Below are 23,518 nucleotides of genomic sequence, written 5' to 3'. Positions count from 1 at the left end.
GGCCGAACATGATGGTTTTACCGTTTTGCTCTACGACCCCAACAACTGTCACGGTACTCGTCTGAAGGCAACACAGTAATGGTTAAAACATTTCATGGAAGTATGAAGGTAGTTTTGTGTCCAAAAAATGTATTGTTAAACGTGTGTCCAAAAACAACTACATTATTTCCTGAGCTTTCTTACATCTCCTAGATATAGGACAGACACTTCAAAACATTGATTCATTTTTTACATGTATTAATGTGTTATTCAATGCATTTCTATGGGCTATAGTAGTGTAGGGCAAATAAAAGGCCACATTCAATATTTTTATGATGCCTACAGGGGTCCTAAAATTCAAAATCAAATGGCTAAATGATCCATGGTATGACCTTAAAAACAATTCCATATGTTAGCTTAGTAGAACATGAATTGGGTCCTGTGACTAGGTGAGTGCATCTGGTCTCACCCCAGTGGGCTGTGGTTGCAGTTTGCATGTGGCTTCTGCCCGGCTCAGTCCCAGCTGCAGCCACACAGCGTGCGTTTGCACCAGCCTGTCCAGCACACTCATCCTTCTACGCAAAGAGTCGTAGCCTGAATCCCGAACTCCAGCAAGCCCTGCACGCACACCAACACAGGGAGGTAGGAACAGACCTCCCACCTGCCCATCTAGCCTGAGAGGGGGAGAAAGAACAAATTAGAAATATACAATTTATATCCTCTATTTGTTTACTACTAGTGATATCTAATGTACAGACACATACATGCACACACAAAAAACTATGCAAACACAAGTGCACACAAACACATAATAAAACCAAGAACGTAATAGATCAGAATGAGAACCAAAAAGTATTATTGAGTTGAATCATAGTTATAAATGGATTTCAAAACTGAGAATAGCATAATAGCCCAGGAGGTTCAGTATTCCAGTGTAAAACATGTACCCAATGAAATGACAACGCAAGAACGCCCACCTTTATCCTTCACCATTCATACTTCTTCAAAAATAGGTGCTTTTTCAATTCCATGGAAACTGCTTTAACATCCTATCAGGGCAGAAGAGACCCGCTGACGCCACTGATAGTACTTGCTGTGACTTGTAGAGCACCGCATTACAGGTGGTATGTAAGCGGGCCAAAATGAATTGACAACCCAAATCATCGCACGGGCTGGATAGAAATGTATCATTGCCCTGTGGGCCTTGAGTTTGACACGTGGTGTAGATTAAGGTGAGGAAACGGGTTAAATAAGGATGTTTAAGCCTTGAAACAATTAAGATATGGATTGTGTGTGTGTGCAATTCAGAGAGAGGGTGAATGGTCAAGACAAAATATATATGTGCCTTTGAACAAAATATGGTAGTAAGTGCCAGGTGCACTTGTTTCAGTGTGTCAAGAACTGCAACCCTGCTGGGTTTTGAATGCTCAACAGTTTCCTGTGTGTATCAAGAATGGTCCACCACCCAAAGGACATCCATCCAATTTGACAATGGTGGGATGCATTGGAGTCAACACGGACCAGCATCTCTGTGGAACGGTTTCAACACCTTGTAGAGTCCATGCCCCGACAAATTGAGGCTGTTCTGAGGGCAAAAGCGGGTGCAACTCCATATTAGGAAGGTGTTTCCTATGTTTTGTACACCCAGTGTAATCTACATGTCATTATGTACCTAATGTCAGGTAATCTGTAAATCTTTTTTTGTAGCCTATAATTTAATCTATACAAACATGCTTGGTGTTCACTTTGGAAATCACTGATACTCTATCCACCTTTCCCTCTGACATCTCGTCAACACAATGACATCATGAAACTCAGCTACCTGAATGACCAGAGCACACTATCCCCACTTGCTGGTGGAGACAGGGAACTACAGAACACCAATCAACTTTACACACTGGCACTCATCATCGTTATCATCATGATCCTCAAATCATGCTTATCAAACATCCAGTAACAATTTTTTATGTATTATTTCACCTTTATTTAACCAGGTAGGCAAGTTGAGAACAAGTTCTCATTTACAATTGCGGCCTGGCCAAGATAAAGCAAAGCAGTTCGACACATACAACAACAGAGTTACACATGGAGTAAAACAAACATACAGTCAATAATACAGTAGAAACAAGTCTATATACAATGTGAGCAAATGAGGTGAGATAAGGGAGGTAAAGGCAAAAAAGGCCATGGTGGCAAAGTAAATACAATATAGCAAGTAAAACACTGGAATAGTAGATTTGCAGTGGAAGAATGTGCAAAGTAGAAATAGAAATAATGGGTGCAAAGGAGCAAAATAAATACAGTAGGGGAAGAGGTAGTTGTTTGGGCTAAATTATAGATGGGCTATGTACAGGTGCAGTAATCTGTGATCTGCTCTGACAGCTGGTGCTTAAAGCTAGTGAGGGAGATAAGCGTTTCGAGTTTCAGAGATTTTTGTAGTTCATTCCAGTCATTTGCAGCAGAGAACTGGAAGGAGAGGCAGCCAAAGGAGGAATTGGTTTTGGGGGTGACCAGAGAGATATACCTGCCCTCGTGCTACAGGTGAGTGCTGCTATGGTGACCAGAGATAAGGGGGGACTTTACCTAGCAGGGTCTTGTAGATGACCTGTAGCCAGTGGGTTTGGCGACGAGTATGAAGCGAGGGCCAGCCAACGAGAGCGTACAGGTCGCAGTGGGTTGTATATGGGGCTTTGGTGACAAAACAGATGGCACTGTGATAGACTGCATCCAATTTATTGAGTAGGGTATTGGAGGCTATTTTGTAAATGACATCGCCGAAGTCGAGGATCGGCAGGATGGTCAGTTTTACGAGGGTATGTTTGGCAGCATGAGTGAAGGATGCTTTGTTGCAGAATTGGAAGCCGATTCTAGATTTAATTTTGGATTGGAGATGCTTAATGTAAGTCTGGAAGGAGAGTTTACAGTCTAACCAGACACCTAGGTATTTGTAGTTGTCCACATATTCTAAGTCAGAACCGTCCAGAGTAGTGATGCTTGACGGGCGGGCAGGTAGCGATCGGTTGAAAAGCATGCATTTAGTTTTATTTGTATTTAAGAGCAGTTGGAGGCCACGGAAGGAGAGTTGTATGGCATTGAAGCTCGTCTGGAGGGTTGTTAACACAGTGTCCAAAGAAGGGTCAGAAGTATACAAAATGGTGTCGTCTGTGTAGAGGTGGATCAGAGACTCACCAACAGCAAGAGCGACATCATTGATGTATACCGAGAAGAATCGGCCAAGAATTGAACCTGTGGCACCCCCATAGAGACTGCCAGAGTCCTTCCGCCTTTTTCTCCCCCCCCTCGCTCTAACATACACAGCTATCGTTAGTTTTCCATCAGCCCATCATAAGGTTGAAGCAAGTCTGCTCATCGTACCACTACTAGAGTAAATGAATGGACAGAAAGAACAATTTTGTTAGTCAGTTTGTCTGTAGGTTTTAACACTTACCCCTGTAGTATTACAGGCTCTGGATCTCTCTCTGCTTGCTCAGCCTTTTGCACCATCTCCTTCTTCAGAGTCCCGATCTCCCAGACAAACGAGTCAATCAGCTATAGCACAGAAAGACAAGTCGATTAGTGACGAGGGATAGAGGGTGTACGAGGCAAACAAGTTGAGAATGTGTGTGTATAGTGAATGTATTTTCGTGTGAGACAACTTTGCACTCATTCCTGCAGACTCAGGAGCTGGAAAAATTGTCACCTCTAGGGTTGTCATTGTAAATAAGAATTTGTTCTTAACTGACTTGCCTCGTCAAATAAACAGGTAAAACAATTAACCACTGCTGGCTGGATCGAAGCAGAACCGATTTGGTGGAAGCTGAGTTTAGTGTCGCTCGTCAGTTTTTGCAGACTGAAATCATCCACTCTGCCTCCAATGAGGACACCTGGACCCTCTCCACTATGCCGACCGTGCTTACTGCACTGAAACATGGACTGACTTTTGGGATGTCCACAGCTACATGTCAATTAATTTTCCACCTTTGATAAATGTTTTCAGTCAGCACCGAAAGAGGATGTTACCAGAGGAAAGCTCCACTAATACAACTGGCATTTGAGGGGGGATCTTACAAGTTTCTAGGGAGAATGGAATTATTGATTATTCAGGAAGGTGGTTGTTTTCTATCCAAATCTGGCTTTAGTCTGTATGGTGCTGTCCATGTTGCTGATAGAGCGCAGCCCTGATTTTGTGCCATTGAACCTGTCACTTCTTGGTCAAAAGCAATTGAACGCATGTTTATTGTGGTATAGCGTGACATAAGCAGAATTCAATAGAATTCCAATGCACTATTCCAAATGACGCCCCTGGGTATAGCTACATATCGATATGTTTCTTCATAGAAACAGACACACTATATTATGGATTTTGTTGCGGTAAATGGAACTGTACGTATTGGAAAAGTGTTTGTGGTTGGCAAGCATTGGGTAATTGGGTTGAATTTGATTCACAGAAGTGTATTGTACCATACAACGTGTTGCTGAACTCACGAGTGAGCGGTACTATTTTCCATGTTTGAAGCGGGCCCGTCTCTGCCTACTTATTTGGCAAGACAGCAGCTCACTGTAGTAGGCTATCTCCAGTCACCTTTTGTTTACTGTTAATATAACTAGCGTAAATATAGATTATGTCATGCCTTTATCGATCTGATATTGTGTTTACTATGCCTACTTGGTACCGCTGCTTTGTTCAAATTAATTTGTTCGCATGTGTCTGTATTCTAAACCAAAATTGCTATTGTTTTTTGTTGTTGTTGTAAGCATGAATAACTAGGCTACTACTTTCAGCATTTAGTTTGCATTATTTTGGTAAGACAGCTGTGTACGGCTGTAATAGGTGTATTACCCTTGTAGCCTATTTTCATGGCCAAAGTGGCCTTGCTGTAGTGCGCTGTCAATTGTGCTGACAGTACAGCAGAGATGGGATATAGATTTCATAAGGACTCAAAGATCAGAGTCTCTGCATTTAAGCTTTGTTTGTTGTGTAGCGTGATTATATAAGCAGAATTAAATATAATTCCAATGCAAGAACCCCCCCCCCAAAAAAATGTGCCCCCTCGCTGATTTCAACTGCCTCCTTAGTCACTTTATCCTGGAGCTGGAAAATTGTGTACATACATAAAACATTGTTAACTATATAGTATTAGGTAAAAATAAATACATCAATCTCTTAGAGAAATACCTAAATATTATTTGCATAACTAGAATTCATTTTTTGCCCTAATTATTCATTTACTAAGTATAAAGGACGGAAAGCTTACTCTGAAGGATTCATGACGCGGAAGTATTTAGTTATTCTTGGCTGCTTCAGAGTTGAGGACGACCTCCCTGCAAAATAACTGCCCAGATGTTGTTTCGCAAAGTTAAACAAAAAGTGGCTTTGAGCGATGTAAGTAAAAAAATGTTTAAAAAATGGACCCGGAAGTGTTTTTCAGTTGTAGAGTTGTGTTTAGTTGTTTAAAGTTTCAAATATGTCATTTTCTTAACCCATCTGGTAACTAAATGACAGCATATGTTTCAAGTATCATGTGGGTGAGACGAAAGTAACAATGTAAACTGATGCTGGAAACAAATTGACTAGAGCATATTTATATTTACAAAACAAAGAGGAACTGTTGCAGACACACAATGTTTTCTGAAGGGTGAGATGGGAAGCATGTGTTAAAGCTAATAGATTGTAAACTACTGCCATATGACACGGTCTTATAGCTTCACTGTTTTTATATCATATTCTCTCAATATGTTTTGCATCATTATGTACACTTGAGTACGAATGGGTGGCTTATTCTCAAATACCTCTGTGTATGAGTCCGGATAATTAACAACGGACTGAGTCAGGCTGAAGAATGTATACTCCCTAGTCTCAAAGCTTCTCCTGACTGATAAGTAGACCAGGAGATGCGTGGAGGAGTATCAAAGGTTCCGTACATGGGCTGGGATGATAACACCACCTGCCTAGCCACAGAGATGCATTGTACAGCCTAGACTCTGGAGGGGGAGGTATTGTCTTGGGGGAGGGTACAAACGGAGGTTATAAATATGTGTGCGTGTATAATCATACTTTGTTTGACCCAGTGTGATTTAATACATCTAGCTGGAAATTTCTTCAGAGTCTGACTAGAATTTGTACCCGAATCTTACAACCGAACACTGATGACCTGGAATAAAATAAACATTTGAGCACAGGCCATTATCTCTAGTTCATATTGCTTTTATAATGTTCACAGAATAGCAACGTGACTGAATGTTTGAAAATTGACATTAGAATTATGCCTTAATCAATTTACTTGACAGAGCAGCTTCTCACATAAGCTTTTAAAATCAACAGGTTAGTGGTTAAAAAATCTATCATTCTGGGGGTCAATTACCTTATGTCAAGCCGTTGGAAATGTGATACACAAAATGAGTATGTCGTTTGTGGCGAGAATAAAGACGGTTATTTTAGCAAGACATGACAAGGACAGCTGGTACGGCTAAGCATGAAAAGTAATTGAAAATTCCAATGAAAGTGAGCTGAGAAAATGATGGTTAGTATAGCTTATGTGATCCATTTTAGTCCAATTAATATTGTAAGGCAAAATATGGTGATGTTGATGCATGGTTCATTTTCACAAATTTCAAACCTATAGCATTAATTATTCAGATAGACACATTAAATTATGGTTGATAGTACATTTGTTGAAAGAACCTTTATTACAGCAGAGCAAAGATTTTAAAAAGCAGTTGTGGAACTGCTTTATCCGACATGTTGCGGTTGCATGAGGCTTGGAGCACAGTGAATCAGTAGGCTATTAAACAAACACTCAAACAGGCAACAGAAGCAGGATCTGTCTTATTGCTGTAGATACAGGGCCTTCAGACAGTATTCACACCCCTTGACTTTTTCCACATTTTGTGTTGTTAGAGCATACATTTTTATTTGGATTACATTTTGTGACACTGGCCTACACACAATACCCCATGTCAACGTGGAATTATGTTTACAAATTAAGAAAATATGAAAAGGTGAAGTGTCTTAAGTATTCAACCCTTTTGTTATGGCAAACCTAAATAAGTTCAGACGAAAATATTTGCTAAACAAATCACATAATATGTTGCATGACTCAGTGTGCAATAGTGTTTCACCAAAATGTTTTAATGACTACCATATCTCTGTACCCCACATACAATTATCTGTAAAGTCTCAGTCCAGCATTGAATTTCAAAACACAGATTCAACCAAAGACCAGGGATGTTTTCCAAATGCCTCGCAAAGAAGGGCACCTATTGGTAGATGGGTTAAAAAAGATTAAATAAAAAAATGTAAGTAGACATTGAATATCCCTTTGAGCATGGTGAAGTTATTAATTACACTTTGGATGGTGTATTAATACACCAGTCACTACAAAGATACAGGCGTACTTCCTAACTCAGTTGCCGGAGAGGAAGAAAAACGCTCAGGGATTTCACCATGAGGTCAATGGTGACTTTAAAACAGTTACAGTTTAATGACTGTGATAGGGGAAAACTGTGGATGGATCAACAACATTGTAGTTACTCCACAATACTAACCTAAATGACAGAGTGAAAAGGAAGCCTGTTCAGAATACAAATATTCCAAAACATGTTGTTTGGAATAAGGCACTAAAGTAAAACTGCAAAAATCTACTTTATGTCTTGAATACAAAGCTTTATGTTTGGAGCAAATCCAGCACGTCACTGAGTACCACTTCATATTTACAAGCATGGTGGTGGCTACATCATGTTATGCTTGTCATCAGCAAGAACTCCCTAGTCTAGGATGAAAAGAAGCAGAAGAGCAAAGCACAGGCAAAATCGGAGAGGAAAACTTGGTTCAGTCTGCTTTCCAACATATACTTGGTGACAAATTCATCTGTGGGTTCGAGCCTCTATCTCTCTGTAATAACGACATCAACCACATTTAAGCTGTGAACTCAGTGAAGAGCCTCTTTCAATAGGTAAGGTTGGGTGGTTATGTGCTGGGACAATAACCTAAAACAAATATACACTGGAGTTGCTTACCAGATGACATTGAATATTCCTGAGTGGCCTAGTTATAGTTTTGACTTAAATAGATTTCCAAGCATATGACAAGACTTCAAAATTGCTACCTAGCATTCATCAACAACCAACTTGCCTGAGCTTGAAGAATAAAAAATAAAGTGCAAATATTGTACAAACCAGGTGTGCAAATCTCTTAGTGACTTATCCTGAAAGACTAAGCTGTAATTGAAAACATATCTAAATTAATATATTTCTTTGTGTGCTTTTAAATTATTTTTTACAAATGTCGATTTTTTTCCCACTTTGAAAGAGTATTTTGTGTAGAGCATTGACAAAATATTACGATTAAAACCATTTTAATTCCACTTGGTAAAAAGAAAAATGTGGAGAAAGTCAAGGGGTGTGAATACTTTCTGAAGGCAATGTATATCGACCAGTCGACTAAATGGGATCAGCCCTAGTCGCCTCCCAGTGTGTGTCAGAGGAGGCTGGTGAGAAGAGCTATAGGAGTAAGGGCTCATTGGAAAAGGCTGGAATTGAATAAATTGAAGAGTATCAAACAAAAAAATATGCAAACCACATGTTTCACTGTTCCATTTCATCAATTGACCCTGTATAACCATTTAACGACATCCTTTTCTGTCACTGTAGTAGAAATATCCAATCAGGACAAGTTAACACACAACCAGCAATGGAATTTAGGTTGTCAGTCAACGTACAGGCATATTTCCATATTTTAACCACAAAATTATTTCACAGAAGAGCCACTTCCCCTTTACTGACTGACCAAGACTACAAGGAAAGAGAAACAGAGAAAAGAAAAGCAAGCCAAAATGCCCACTAAGACAACAAACCAGATGAGAAGCCAGACTCACATAACATCCTCTAACGCTGATACTAAAGTTAACTAGGAGAAATAAACAGCCATGCAAAACAAAGACCAAACCAGTAATCTCGAGAGGCGCAGCAGTCTAAGGCTCTGCATCTCAGTGCTTTAGGTGTCACCACAGACAGCTTGGTTCGAATCCAGGCTGTATCACAACTGGCCGTGACTGGGTATCCCATAGGGTGGCACACAGTTGGCGCAGCATCCTCTGGGTTGGGCCGGTGTAGGCCGTCATTGTAAATAAGAATTTGTTCTTAACCGACTTGCCTCGTTACATAAAAACATCTCCAGAAGAGGTCACGGTTTCAAACATGAACACGGATTTCACACCATTGTAAAATCTGACTGGACTCACACACAACCAGAGCCCATCCTAGCACCACTGAGTAAATGCTCCTACAGTGCCTTTTCATTTTCACAACTACTCACAGGGTTGTTATAGTCTAACCCTAACTGAACCCCAGTCAGCAAACCACACGCATGCAAGCTCTCACGAACACAGGCAATGAAAACACACAGCAGTGGGTCTGCCTGTCCCTCTCCAGTTCACTGCCAAGACACAGCCAGAAAAGCAAACTGACGATGTAGCTTTAACCCTAGAATCCAAAAGGGACTGCAAAATAACCACATTCTCCATGCATAAACTACTGTACATCAGCTATTCTAGTGAATGACTTACTATAGTTCACTATAATCAGTACAGTGTACATTTCTGCTTACCTTGAAAGTGTAAAAAAATAATAGGTAAAATAAGCAAAAGTCTAACATCATTAGTAAAGAAATAAGACCCCAATTTGCCAGCAGTCACCTCTGGGTTTTTTAATTTCATGTGAGACGATAAATGTCTTCCTGAAAATCAAGTGATGCGATTGCTCAATTACATATTCACGAATGCACATGGACACACTCATAAGCACGAGTGTCACTTGTTCCAAGACCAGTTTCAAAATAGATGTTATGCAACTAGGTTCAGCTGTTATAGCGCAGGGTAGAGGGATTTAAACTATTTAAAGAACATTGTGAAAACCACAATTCTAAGAGTTTCCAAGAGCACAGCAAATTCCTTTCCTCCTGCACTAGGCAGCAGTTATACAGGAAGACCGTCAATATGACACATTTACCAGGAGTTCTGCAACTAGCCTCCATGTTGGCAACAAATGCACCATAAGAGATCAGTAAAACAAGCGAACATGCATTCTCCATCAGTATGTCATTGTTTTTCCAATGACGGATACTGTGTGAAATGAAAGGGAGACCGAGAGAAGGGATAAACAAAGTAGGGCCGGTATGTGCCGGGATTCGTATGCACACAGGCGGTAGAATGGAACATGTGCGGGGGGGTTGTGGCCTTAAGAAGATCACCACTCTGGCACCCCAATGAGTTATGAGGGATGTTTCTTAACGTTAAGGATCCCAACTTCGTTTAAACAATTTAATGTTTAAACGTTTTAACATTTCAACTTTCACACCCCTAATTGGAACAATATAACATTTCCAGTGGGCTCTCTGCTACTTTTGTAGAAATTCTACATTTTAATACATAGAAATGTACATTATAGATCATTAACCAATCACAGCCCTCCTGTAGGATTGCACATTCAGCCAATCACCAGCAGAGGGAGATTCCTTTTAATCAATTTTTCCATTCACTGTGTTGGTGGTGCTCATTGGTTGATGCTCATGGTTGATGTCCTTGATCTTTTTGGCTTTCCTGTGATATCAGGTGAAGTAGGTATACTGGGGGTCAGGTAGTTTGCCACCGGTGACCACGCCACCCTCTGGAGAGCCCTGGGGTTGCGGGCATTGCAGTTGCTGTACCAGGCGATGATATAGCCCGACAGGGTTTTAAAGCTTCACACCTCAACTGCGGTCCCGTCGATGTGGATGGGACGTGCTCCCTCTGAAGTCAACGATCAGCTCTTTTGTTTTGTTGACGTTGAGTGAGGTTATTTTCCTAGCACCACTCCCAGGGCCCGAACCTCCTCCCTGTAGGCCGTTTCAGCATTGTTGATAATCAGGCCTACTGTTCATCAAGCCAGATTTCAATGGCGGCAAGCTTTACACCACTCCAGCCGAGGCTTGGAATTGTGCATGGTGATCTTAGGCTTGTGTGCGACTGCTCCGCCATGGAAACCCATTTCATGAAGTTCCCGACAAACAGTTATTATGCGACGTTGCTTACAGAGGCAGTTTGGAACTCGGTAGTGAGTGTTGCAACCGAGGACAGATTATGTTTACGCACCTTTGTGAGCTTGTGTGGCCTACCACTTTGCGGCTGATCGGTTGTTGGTCCGAGACGTTGCCACTTCACAATAACAGTACCGACCCTCCACCAAATTTCACAGTGTGTGCGAGACCTAGCGAGGCCTTACAAGCCACTGTCCCGCACTCACTGAAATTTGGTGGAGGATCGGTGATGATCTGGGGGTGCTTCATTAAGGCTGGAATCGGCCAGATGTGTCTGTGAAGGACACATGAATCAAGCCACGTACAAGGGTGTCCTGGAAGAAAACTTGCTTCCTTCTGCTCAGACAATGTTCCCCAACTCTGAGGATTGGGTTTTCCAGCAGGACACTGCTCCATGCCACACAGCCAGGTCAATCAAGGTGTGGATGGAGGACCACCAGATCAAGACCCTGTCATAGCCAGCCCAATCTCCAGACAAGAACCGCATTGAAAACCTCTGGAATGTGATCAAGAGGAAGATGGATGGTCACAAGCCATCAAACAAAGCCGAGCTGCTTGAATGTTTGTGCCAGGAGTAGCATAAGGTCATCCAACATCAATGTAAAAGACTGGTGGAGAGCATGCCAAGACGCATGAAAGCTGTGATTGAAAATCAGGGTTATTCCACCAAAATATTGATTTCTGAACTCTTCCTAAGTTAAAATATTAGTATGGTGTCGTTTAAAAATGAATATGAACTTATTTTCTTTGCATTATTCGAGGTCTGACAATACCGCATCTTTCAGTTGTCATTTTCTGCAAATAAATGCTCCAAATGACAATATTTTTATTTGGAATTTTGTGAGAAATGTCAGTAGTTTATAAAATAAAGTTTTTTTTTTTTTTTACCCAAACACATACCTATAAATAGTAAAACCAGAGAAACTGATAATTTCACAGTGGTCTCAATTTTTTCCAGAGCTGTATATTTAGCTTCACTGTCCAAATACATATGGTAAGGACTGTATATAGCCTTTCATCTTTCTCTTAGTCTGAAACCATATGAACAGGAACTGATTTATGACTGGATTGATAAGACTCAGGTTGAAGTCAGACAGATTTCTGGAATTTCAGTCTGAAGTGGACCTAGTACTCCTATTCCCATTTCCTCCTCTCTATTTTCATCTCCCCTCTACTTTCCTCTCGTTATCCCCTCATCCCCCTTTCCTGCTATCAAACATCAGCCTTACAGTAACTCATACTGAATGCATAACCCCATCATAGTAAATTAAAGCTATCTGAATTGAATGGCTTCAAAGTGTGAGAAATTGACTGGTCTCAAAATTGAGGGTGTGTTCTATGGACACACAGTTCATTAGAGTAACCTATTACCCTCCCATTCAAAGATAGGATATATAAAGAGTTGATTTGGAATCAGTAGATATTCTACCCCTCTTCACAAACACTGACAAGTGGTGTGGTGGTGTGGAGTGTGCAGGTCTATAATTAGCTAGTGAGCTAGAGGCTCAGCAGGTCCCAGCACATAACCACCCAACAGACCTATTGAAAGAGGCTCTTCACTGAGTTCACAGCTTAAATGTGGTTGATGTTGTTATTACAGAGAGATAGAGGCTCGAACCCACAACTCGGACTAATTACGGTAAACAGTGAGGGCTCAGCCACAGCTATAATGGAGGGTATATATCATAAATCTGTTGCATGGACTTTGAGATGCGAAAATGAAAGAACATGGGGACTTTTTAATTTCAATAACCTACCTAACCCCAACTTCCTCAAATAAGTATCAATTGATTAACTTAACAGACAAAACTAGAACAGGCCGTTACAGACAGATGGACATACTGACAACTACAGCACAAAAGTCACAAGGACAGTTTCAAGAAGGCTCCTCCCCATCTCCCTCTTCTGCCTGACCCCCATAATTCATCTTCTCACTCATTTACTCCCCCCTCCCTCCCACCATACCTTGAAGAAGCTCCCTTTCTTCTCCTCGCTGCGTTCAATGAGTGAGCTGATGGACATGCTATCCTCCTGTCCTTTGTCATGCCCGTCTCTGTGGGGGAGAAAACAGAATGTCATTCTTAGTCCTGTAGGCTACACTCCAGTACTGTCTAGTAGTTAGTGTATTCCAGTAATGCCAAGGTCAACACAATATATCCCTGAATTATTATTTTTGAATGCAAAGATAAATACATTTTCGTTCTTTTCACTAATGGCAAATGATTGGAACTTGTTATTATATTTAGCTAGGCCTACCTATTATTTTGTTATGAATAAAAGGTATCATAGTTACCATTTGCATAAGGCTACTACTAGGCTACTTTTGCCTTCTTGCAATGCAAGATCTCAACCACTAGAAAACATGTGTGTGCATGGTCTAAGCATGTTTTGGGGCATATTTTGTACATACACAATGCTTATAAATGAAATGCAAGCTCTCCAGCCCAGAGAGAGCAGGCATGAGAATGAAACATCATCAATGTGTCTATCTGAAAGGACTACAGTCCCTCAGTCTACATAGATGTACTATATTGTAACTGTAGGAGACTACTTCAGTCTCAGACCTACCTATTTAATTGTAACTGCTAGTGGCCACTGTTTGGGGTTAAAAGGTGAAAGGGTAGTTTTACTTTTTTGGGGGAAACCAGGACAATCACCTGCAGCTCAGGCCCTACCCAGGCTAGCTTTGATCTGACAGCCATGTCTAGGGCTATATAAACATTCTCTGACTTTCTCACACACATCCACACTCTCGCGCAGATGCTGGTCTGTGACCAGACCCCTGTTGCCAATCATTGCATGCTGCTGTATGGATTCTCCAGTATCTGGGACAGAACCCCCCCCCCCCCCTGAAAAAACAAAAATATATTTCCATGTTTTGGTGCATTCCTCAGGAAATACCAGAGGAGAGAGAGAACGGGAAAGAGGAAGTGGAGGAGGTTTGGTTTGAAGGTATTTGAAGGCATTTCCTGAAAAGCCCCAACAGCCAGTGAGAGATTTGACCCAATTCTTTAATTGTTCTGTCTCTGATGTTGTTACTGCCCTGAAACATCCCCATGTTCGTCCATCTTGTCACACACACATACGGTACAAACACACACTGCAAAGGGCCAGGTAAACAGGAAAGCTCCTGCGGCTGACATTTGAGGCAAAATAAACTCTACAGTAACAAATGTCATCACTGACTCAAAGCCCAGCATGGGTATAAATAAATGACCAACTGACCAGAATGAAGTAAAAAACAAAACAGGCCTAAAGTTTTTCTAGGTTATGTAACAATGTCAGGACAAAATAACCCTAGTTATAGCAAAACACAATTCACTGCCAGGGTTGGTGTCAATTCAGAAGTGAATCAAATAATGGAAAATAAATGGCACTTATTATTGATTGCTAGTGTTGACGGCATCAAATGTAGGAACCTACACTGAGTAAACCAAACATTAGAAACAACTAATATTGAGTTGCACCCACTTTTGCCCTAAGAACAGCCTCAATTCATTAGGACATGGACTCTACAAATGTATTGAAAGCATTCCACAGGGATGCTAGCCCATGTTGACTACAATGGGTGGTGGACCATTCTTGATACACACGGGACAACTGTTGAGAGTGGAAAACCCAGCAACATTTTTAGTAATGGCGCAGAAGGGGATGGCTGCCATTTTACTGGATCCTAACCAATTGTGTTATTCTGTGTGTTTTTTCGCATTGTTTGTAACTTGTTTTTGTACAATGTTTCTGCCACCGTCTAATGACCGAAAAGAGTTTCTGGACATCAGAAAAGCGATTATTCACCTTGGACTGGACAAATCATTTTTCTTTAACAAATCGGAGGCGAAAGATGTACAGTGCTCAAAAAAATAAAGGGAACCCTTAAACAACACAATGTAACTCCATGTCAATCACACTTCTGTGAAATCAAACTGTCCACTTAGGAAGCAACACTGATTGACAATACATTTCACATGCTGTTGTGCAAATGGAATAGACAACAGGTGGAAATTATAGGCAATTAGCAAGACACCCCCAATAAAGGAGTGGTTTTGCATCTGAGGACCACAGACCACTTCTCAGTTCCTATGCTTCCTGGCTGATGTTCTGGTCACTTTTGAATGCTGGCGGTGCTTTCACTCTAGTGGTAGCATGAGACGGAGTCTACAACCCACACAAGTGGCTCAGGTAGTGCAGCTCATCCAGGATGGCACATCAATGCGAACTGTGGCAAGAAGGTTTGCTGTGTCTGTCAGCGTAGTGTCCAGAGCATTGAGGTGCTACCAGGAGACAGGCCAGTACATCAGGAGACGTGGAGGAGGCCGTAGGAGGGCAACAACCCAGCAGCAGGACCGCTACCTCCACCTTTGTGCAAGGAGGAGCAGGATCACTGCCAGAGCCCTGCAAAATGACCTCCAGCAGGCCACAAATGTGCACGTGTCTGCTCGAACGGTCAGAAACAGATTCGATGAGGGTGGTATGAGGGCCCGACGTCCACAGGTGGGGGTTGTGCTTACAGCCCAACACCGTGCAGGACGTTTTTCATTTGCCAGAGAACACCAAGATTGGCAAATTCGTCACTGGCGCCCTGTGCTCTTCACAGATGAAAGCAGGTTCACACTGAGCACGTGACAGACGTGACAGTCTGGAGACGCCGTGGAGAACGTTCTGCTGCCTGCAACATCCTCCAGCATGACCGGTTTGGCGGTGGGTCAGTCATGGTGTGGGGTGGCATTTCTTTGGGGGGTCGCACAGCCCTCCATGTTCTCGCCAGAGGTAGCCTAACTGCCATTAGGTACCGAGATGAGATCTGGGACATCATGTCTCGCTCCATCCACCAACGCCACGTTGCACCACAGACTGTCCAGGAGTTGGCGGATGCTTTAGTCCAGGTCTGGGAGGAGATTCCTCAGGAGACCATCCGCCACCTCATCAGGAGCATGCCCAGGCGTTGTCGGGAGGTCATACAGGCACGTGGAGGCCACACACACTACTGAGCCTCATTTGGGCTTGTTTTAAGGACATTACATCAAAGTTGGATCAGCCTGTAGTGTGGTTTTCCACTTTAATTTTGAGTGTGACTCCAAATCCATACCGCCATGGGTTGATACATTTGATTTCCATTGATAATTTGTGTGATTTTGTTGTCAGCACATTCAACTATGTAAAGAAAAAAGTATTTAATAAGAATATTTCATTCAATCAGATCTAGGATGTGTTATTTTAGTGTTCTCTTTATTATTTTGAGCAGTGTATAACTCCTCCCAGGACCAAATCCCCATCATTGGCATGAAGAGGAGACACAGATCCGGGTGCTTGGTGAGAATTATCGGCGAGTGGATAATCCACCTTCACCATCTGTCCTACTGGGAAACGTGCAATCATTGGATGAGCTCCATCGGAGTCTATCCTACCAATGGGACATTAAACTGTAATATCTTACGTTTCACTGAGTCGTGGCTGAACGAGGAAATGGATAATACACAGTTTGCTGTTTTTTGCATGCATTGGAAAGATAGAACAGCAACAAGAACAGGGGCTGGTGGTCTGTGTCTATTTGTCAACAACAGCTGGTGCGCAATCTAATATTAAGGAAGTCTTGAGGTTTTGCTTGCCTGAGGTAGAGTACCTCATGAAAAGCTGTAGACCACCCTATTTACCTGGAGTTTATCTATATTTTTCATAGCTGCCTATTTACCACCACATACCGATGCAGGCTCTCAGACCGCCTTAAGCAAACAAGACTGTTTTTCAGGTACCGAATGGAGTACGTTCTGGGATTCATCCGATGAAATTGAGGAGTATACCACATCCGTCACCAGCTTCATCAGTAAGTGCATTGACGACACGGTCCCCACAGTGACCGTACTTACATATCCCAACCAGAAGCCTTGGATTACAGGCAACATTTGCACTGAGCTAAAGCGTAGAGCTGCCACTTTCAAGGAGCGGACACTCATCCGGACGCTTATAAGAAATCCCACTATGCCCTCAAAAAAACCATCAAACAGTGTGTCAAGTGTCAATAGAGGACTAAGATTGAATCCTACTACACCGGCTCTGACGCTCGTCGGATGTGGCAGGGTTTGAAAACTATAACGGATTACAAAGGGAAACCCAGCCGCAAGCTACACACTGACGTGAGCCTACCAGGCGAGCTAACTGCCTTCTACACTCACTTCGAGGCAAGCAAAATTTAACCATGCATGTGAGCACCAGCTGTTCCGGATGAGTGTGTGATCACACTCTCCGTAGCCAATGTGAGTAAGACCTTGAAACACGTCAACATTGAGATGGATTACCTGGATGTGTACCCCGAGCATGCAATGACCAACTGGCAAGTGTCTTCACTAACATTTTCAACCTCTCCCTGACCAAGTCTAATACCTACATGTTTCAAGCAGACCACCATAGTCCCTGTGCCCAAGAACACCAAAGTAACCTGCTTTCAATAAAATTTGTATCACTCATTTACTCAAGTGTTTCCATTATTTTGGCAGTTACCTGTATATGATGTCCTCTATAAATAAAACTTGAAATAAAGCAACAATAGGTGAATTCCGGATAACTATTGTGTGTTGGAGTGTCAACGCTTGGGGCCAAATGTGGCTCCCTCAAAAAGACACATTCAGCCTGTTTCCATTTGAATTAGGTGTGTGTCCCTGCTTGCATAGGAGGTCACAGCCACTAAGACTCACATGAATCACACATTCACACAGATTGCCAAGAGGGAGTTATCCTAAAAACAGTGGTTGCCCGTTCTAAATTTCTAAAGACAGTACCAGCTATCAAAGCATCCCATGTAACACCCTACAATCGCAACTCCACATCCAACTCCCTGCACTTCTCTCAACACTGCAAACTGCTGAGCTCTGCATCTCCAGCTGTATTTCAGTAGGGTTGGATAAAATAACGCAGTGAAGAGGGTCTAAAAGCAGGCTTTAATGCAAAAGCTGCTCATCTGTCACCACCAAATTATGAACTGACTTGTTTTCTTGCTCTGACAGCAACAGATTTCCTACACTGCATCTACAGTAGTAGTTAGTTGGGGCTAGCAGACAGATGGGTGAGGTGAATGGCTATAGGTTTATTGGCTGTACTGTTGTCATGACTTGTTATGATAGGCTTTATGCCAAACTATATATGACAGCATTTATGGCTACTATTCTCAGAGGTCGAAGTGTTCTCCCTCTCAATCAGAGCCGAATCCTAAATGTATATCCGAGTGTGAAACTCCAACTTCTGACCAAGTCTACCATAAAGAGCTTTTTTTTGCAGTAGTATATCTCCTAGGCTTTCTGTGATTAGAGTCTGAAGTGATGACAAACATTTCTCTATTGGTGATCTGCACGCAACCACAGCAGACTTCTGGGGGAAGAAACAGACAGGTAAAAGAGAACTACAGCCAATTACAATATGGTAATGGAGAGAAATCCTGCCTTGGACGGTAATATTCAGCTGAGTGTGCATGGAAGCTTTGAACACAGGGAACCTGCTAGTCTGTAAAGGAGAGAAGGGGAAAACAAACTATTGGCTAAGTACTGAACTGCCAGTCTTGGCACAGTTCTTCAAATTCTAACCTGTGACTGAAGTTCTACGTAACACCAGTCTGCTTTTTCCCCAAAGCTAAACTTAAAAATATTTCAGAGCATACTGGAAAACTGGCACCTTAGTATGTATATGTAATTAAGAAAAAAGGTAGCTTTTGCTGGAAAAGTTTGAAATGATTGTGGTAACATAACGAAAACAGGTTTTGAATCTAGTTTGGAAATCTACAGAGTGACAGCTACCAACTCAATATAATTTTAAAATCAGAAACTGAAATGGTTGAACACTAGAACAGAAGAAATGCAGAAATTGAACCGCTTGTTAGATCAAACATTCAACTGAAGGCTTATCAGTGAGTTCCTCTTATGACTCAACCTGCTGAACAGAAAGCAAACCTCCCAGTACTGAGTCACAATGAGCTTGCACCTGTATAACTTCTTGTATTCTCAATGCTTACTCGGAGTTCACTTTGTGAAATAATACACAGATAAATCACTTGGAGGCGATTTAGAGGGTAAATTGTGATAAGTACACACAATATCTATATTCTATTTCTATGATAAGTAAAAGTTGGTTAGAGCTTTCTTAGGACTATGTCTTCATACATCTTATCATAAAGGCCCACTACAGTAGGCCTACTTCAATATTCCAATGTACAGTAGGCTATAGACAATCCAGCCATGGTTCAGAGCAACATACAGTAGAGTCCCTACTCCCTAGAGTGAATTGCACAGAATACAAGTGAGCACATGGAGTAGGCTACTGTTTCAATTTACGTTTACAATATCACCATCCCTGACCGAAGAGTCTCGTCGCTCGCTACATTGTATTTCTCAATCAAAGCTGAGACACCGGGCAACAGGTGTTGAATAAGCAATAGCCAGGGCTGGCTAGGTTAGGCCTACTCTCTAAATGTAATACAGTTGCTAGTTATCTGTCCAAAATTGTAAATCAGTGACGTCACTTTTCAACCTGTTCTCTGAGCATTTTGTATTATTCTGTATGTATATCCGAGACGCTCCATTTAGTATGACGTTACATTTCGTATGGTATGCTGTCAGTGAATCAGCATTCAGGGCTCAAACCACGCAGTTATAATTTGTAATATATCATAAGTTTAGCAAATTCATAACATATAATACCAATTGTAATCCGTAACACATACGAATTGGGTGACGGACATCCACAAATGAATGCTGTGGTATATCAGACCATATAACCCAGGTATGACAAAACATATATTTTTACATTGGTAACCAGTTTATAATAGCAATAAGGAACCTTGGGTGTGTGGTATATGGCCAATATACCACGAATAAGAGCTGTATCCAGGCACTCCATGTTGCATTGCACATAAGCACAGCCCTTAGCCATGGAATATAGGCCATATACCTTACCCCCTCATGGCTTATTGCTTAATTATAGCTAGGTGGCAAGCATTAGCTAGCTGGATAATGTTAGCTTTAGGGGTTAGGTAAAAGGGTTAAGGTTAGGGGAAGGGTTAGCTAACATGCTAAGTAGTTGTAAAGTAGCAAGTAGTTGAAAAGTTGCTAATTAGCTCAAATTATCCATGATAAAATTCAAACTCGCAACCTTTGGGTTGCTAGACGTTCCCATTACACACCCAACTTTAGTTTTTGCCTTTAAGTAATCATACCAAACATTACATATCATACTAACTTGACTGTTCCAGATTTGCTCTACTATGTTACATTAAATCTGAGACCAGGCTACACTTTAGGATTACCCAAACTAAGTAAATATCTGACTACTTTTGGATGACTTTCCCCTTAGAGGCATTAGAAGAAGACATAAATTATCGATGAAACGCATTTGGTGTCATCATAGTGGTCTGTAACTTGTGGTCATTCTCGATTAGGTGAACTAATTTAAATGTGCTTCTTTTTTCACATGTTTTTATTATTGCTGCCAACTGTTTACTCACTGTTTCTTTGTAACGTTAATTAGATTACATATAACTGAATGTAATCAGTTACTAGGGAGACAATGTTTGAGATATTCAGTTTCCATCCAAACAGGAGGATAAGTGAGAAGTATTTTCGGGGACAATAGTTCTTTAGACTAAAATAACTGGCGACATGAATACATAGTGCCTACTATCATACTTTCTAAATATGCCGTTTATGATTTACGGACAGGCTTGCTGGCATGGAAATTGAGAAATAAATTGAGAAAAGTTCTATAAACTATGCTGCGAAATGTAAACACAATGAAAACGTATCTGTTTCAAACGTACCAAGTCGGCAGAATTGAGCTCCTAAACCGACAACTCTGATGTATGTTTATTGCCTCCAGTTGTGAAGTAATAAGTCACGTTTGTGTCATTCAAATGATGGAGTTTTTATAGTTCGTCGTAGAAAGTTGGGCTCCGGTCCTTTCCCGAGTCGGCTGCGTCCATGATTTACGCCAGTTCCTGTCTTTCCTTCCTCTACAGTTCAATGCGTGCATTCGACGTCCCAAGCAACAGCTGGAGAACTAAAGTAAAATCAGTGCTTTCACGTCACGTGTCTTTGCAAGGGATGACCTTGGCAGTGGTACACCCCGCTTTATTGGCGTGGATGTCCTGTTTTCCAGCAAAAAATTACAACTTTTTTTCTCTCTTTTTGTATGTGGGCGCAGGCGCGTAACTTGCACGGAATCGGGTGGTCATGACCCCCTCCAATATTAGAGACAGGACAATTTGACCGCCTCAATAATATACCAAGATAAACATATCCCACTGTAAAGCGCCTGGCAGCTACTGTCTTTCTGTGTCTTCTTACACCACACAGTTCTACTGAATGCATCATTTTATGAGTGGATCCGCCCCCCGGCAGGGTAGCCTAGTGGTTAGAGCGTTGGACTAGTAACCGGAAGGTTGCGAGTTCAAACCCCTGAGCCGACAAGGTACAAATCTGTCGTTCTGCCCCTGAACAGCCTGGGAACCCACTGTTCCCAGGCAGTCATTGAAAATAAGAATGTGTTCTTAACTGACTTGCCTGGTTAAATAAAGGTTAAAAAAAAAAAATAAATAATAATATTTGGTTTGTGAAGGGTAAAAAGTTAAGCGGGGCTATGGAGAAACTCACAATATCTCCTCTCTTTCTCTCTTCTTAACAAACCCTCTTATCTGTGAGCAAACATGGAACAAATAAAATAGTAGTCAAAAGGAAAATAGAATATTTATAGGCACGAATAAGAACGATAGAGAAAAAATAAATAAAAAATCAAATGGAGAAAGTTTCTATTGCAAAGTGAAGAAATGTTCATCTCGTGAGTGAACGCTATTTCTCAAAATACAACTGGTAGTATTATGAACCTTAAAATATATTATTTCTAGTAGGCTACAGAATTAGAGAAGGGTTGTTTCTATTAAGGTCAGGCAGTCCGCTCAAGCAAGCCTGTTTCTCTCCCCAGTCAGAGGCAGTGGCTGTCACCCCAACCTGGACTTGGGGGTAGACGTAACATAGTAAAAGTAAATTCAGGGAACTCCAATTTGTAAGATATGTTATATTTTGTATGGTATTCATTTGTCCATCATCCTTTTCGGATGAAAAGTTACAAATTATAATTCGTACAATATGTTACAAATTGCAATTCGTACAATATGTTATCAATTTGTAAAACGCATAATTTGTTATGAATTCCAATTTGTTGTAACACAAGTTAGCTAGCTATGTGGCTAATGCTAATGTTAGCAAGGTAAAAAACGTTAGCTAGGCTAGGGGTTAGGGTCAAGGTTAGGATTTAGGTTAAAGATTTTAAGGTTAGGGCTAAGTAGTTGCAAAGTACCTGAAAAGTAAGATGTAGTTGCAAATTACTAAATATACAAACAGAAATATAAATGCAACATGTAAAGTGTTGTTCCTATCTTTCATGAGCTGAAATAAAAGATTCCAGAAATGTTCCATAAGCACTTGAAGTGTTGTCCTCTCAAATTGTATGCACAAATTTGTTTATGTCCCTGTTAGTGAGCATTTCTCCTTTGCCAAGATAATCCATTCACCTGACAGGTGTGGAATATCAAGAAACTGATTAAACAGTATGATAATTACACAGGTGCACCTCGTGCTAGGGACAATAAAAGGACACTCTATAGTGTGCCGTTTTGTCACACAACACAATGCCACAGGTGTCTCAAGTTTTGAGGGAGCATGCTATTGGCATGCTGACTACAGGAATGTCCACCAGAGCTGTTGCCAGATAATTTAATGTTAATTTCTCTACCATAAGCTGCTACCAATACCATTTTAGAGAATTTGTCAGTACGTCCAACCGGCCTCACAACAGCAGGCCATGTGTAACAACGCCAGCCTAGGACCTCCACATCTGGGTGCTTCACCTGTGGGATCGTCTGAGACCAGCCACCCAGACAGCTGATGAAACTATGGGTTTGCACAACCAAAGAATTTCTGCACAAACTGTCAGAAACCGTCTCAGGGAAGCTCATATACGTGCTTGTCGTCCTCAACAGGGCCTGGACCTGACTGCAGTTGGGCATCGTAACCGACTTCAGTGGGCAACTGCTCACCTTTGATGGCCACTGGCACACTGGAGAAGTGTTCCCTTCACAGATGAATCCCAGTTTCATCTATACTGGGCAGATGGCAGACAGCATCTATGTCGTCGTGTGGTGGAGCGGTTTGCTGATGTGTTAACAGAGTGCTCCATGGTGGCGATAGGGTTATGGTATAGGCAGGCATAACCTACAGACAACAAACACAATTGCATTTTATCGATGGGAATTTGAATGCAAAGAGAAACCGTGACGAGATCCTGAGGCCCATTGTCGTGCCATTCATCCGCCACAATCACCTCATGTTTCAGCATGATAATGCAAAGCCCCATGTTGCAAGATCTGTACACAATTCCTGGAAGCTGAAAATGTCTCAGTTCTTCCATGGCCTGCATACTCACCATACATGTCAC

General features: G+C 41.6%; 1 protein-coding gene across 2 annotated transcripts in view; it reads right to left on the bottom strand.

Moving 5' to 3' along the window:
- LOC135512336 (ras and Rab interactor 2-like) overlaps positions 1-21,222 on the bottom strand; it is a 48,107-nt gene extending 26,885 nt beyond the window's left edge. Inside the window, exons 1-4 of one of the 2 annotated variants that reach the window (XM_064934257.1) lie at positions 20,847-21,222; positions 13,016-13,103; positions 3,428-3,528; positions 449-653 (exon numbers count right to left, since the gene is read on the bottom strand). In XM_064934257.1, the coding sequence (XP_064790329.1) occupies positions 449-653; positions 3,428-3,528; positions 13,016-13,072 (363 nt within the window). In that variant the 5' untranslated portion in view covers positions 13,073-13,103; positions 20,847-21,222. Of the gene's footprint in view, positions 1-448; positions 654-3,427; positions 3,529-9,583; positions 9,762-13,015; positions 13,104-20,846 lie in introns of those variants that run through there. The other variant, XM_064934258.1, reaches the window with a different exon arrangement.
- Positions 21,223-23,518: the final 2,296 nt, after the last annotated feature.

This window comes from Oncorhynchus masou, chromosome 24 (assembly GCF_036934945.1).
Source record: "Oncorhynchus masou masou isolate Uvic2021 chromosome 24, UVic_Omas_1.1, whole genome shotgun sequence".
In the NCBI taxonomy this organism is placed as follows: domain Eukaryota; kingdom Metazoa; phylum Chordata; class Actinopteri; order Salmoniformes; family Salmonidae; genus Oncorhynchus; species Oncorhynchus masou.
The sequence above is the reverse complement of the archived record's forward strand: the minus strand, read 5'-3'. Positions and strand labels throughout refer to the sequence as shown.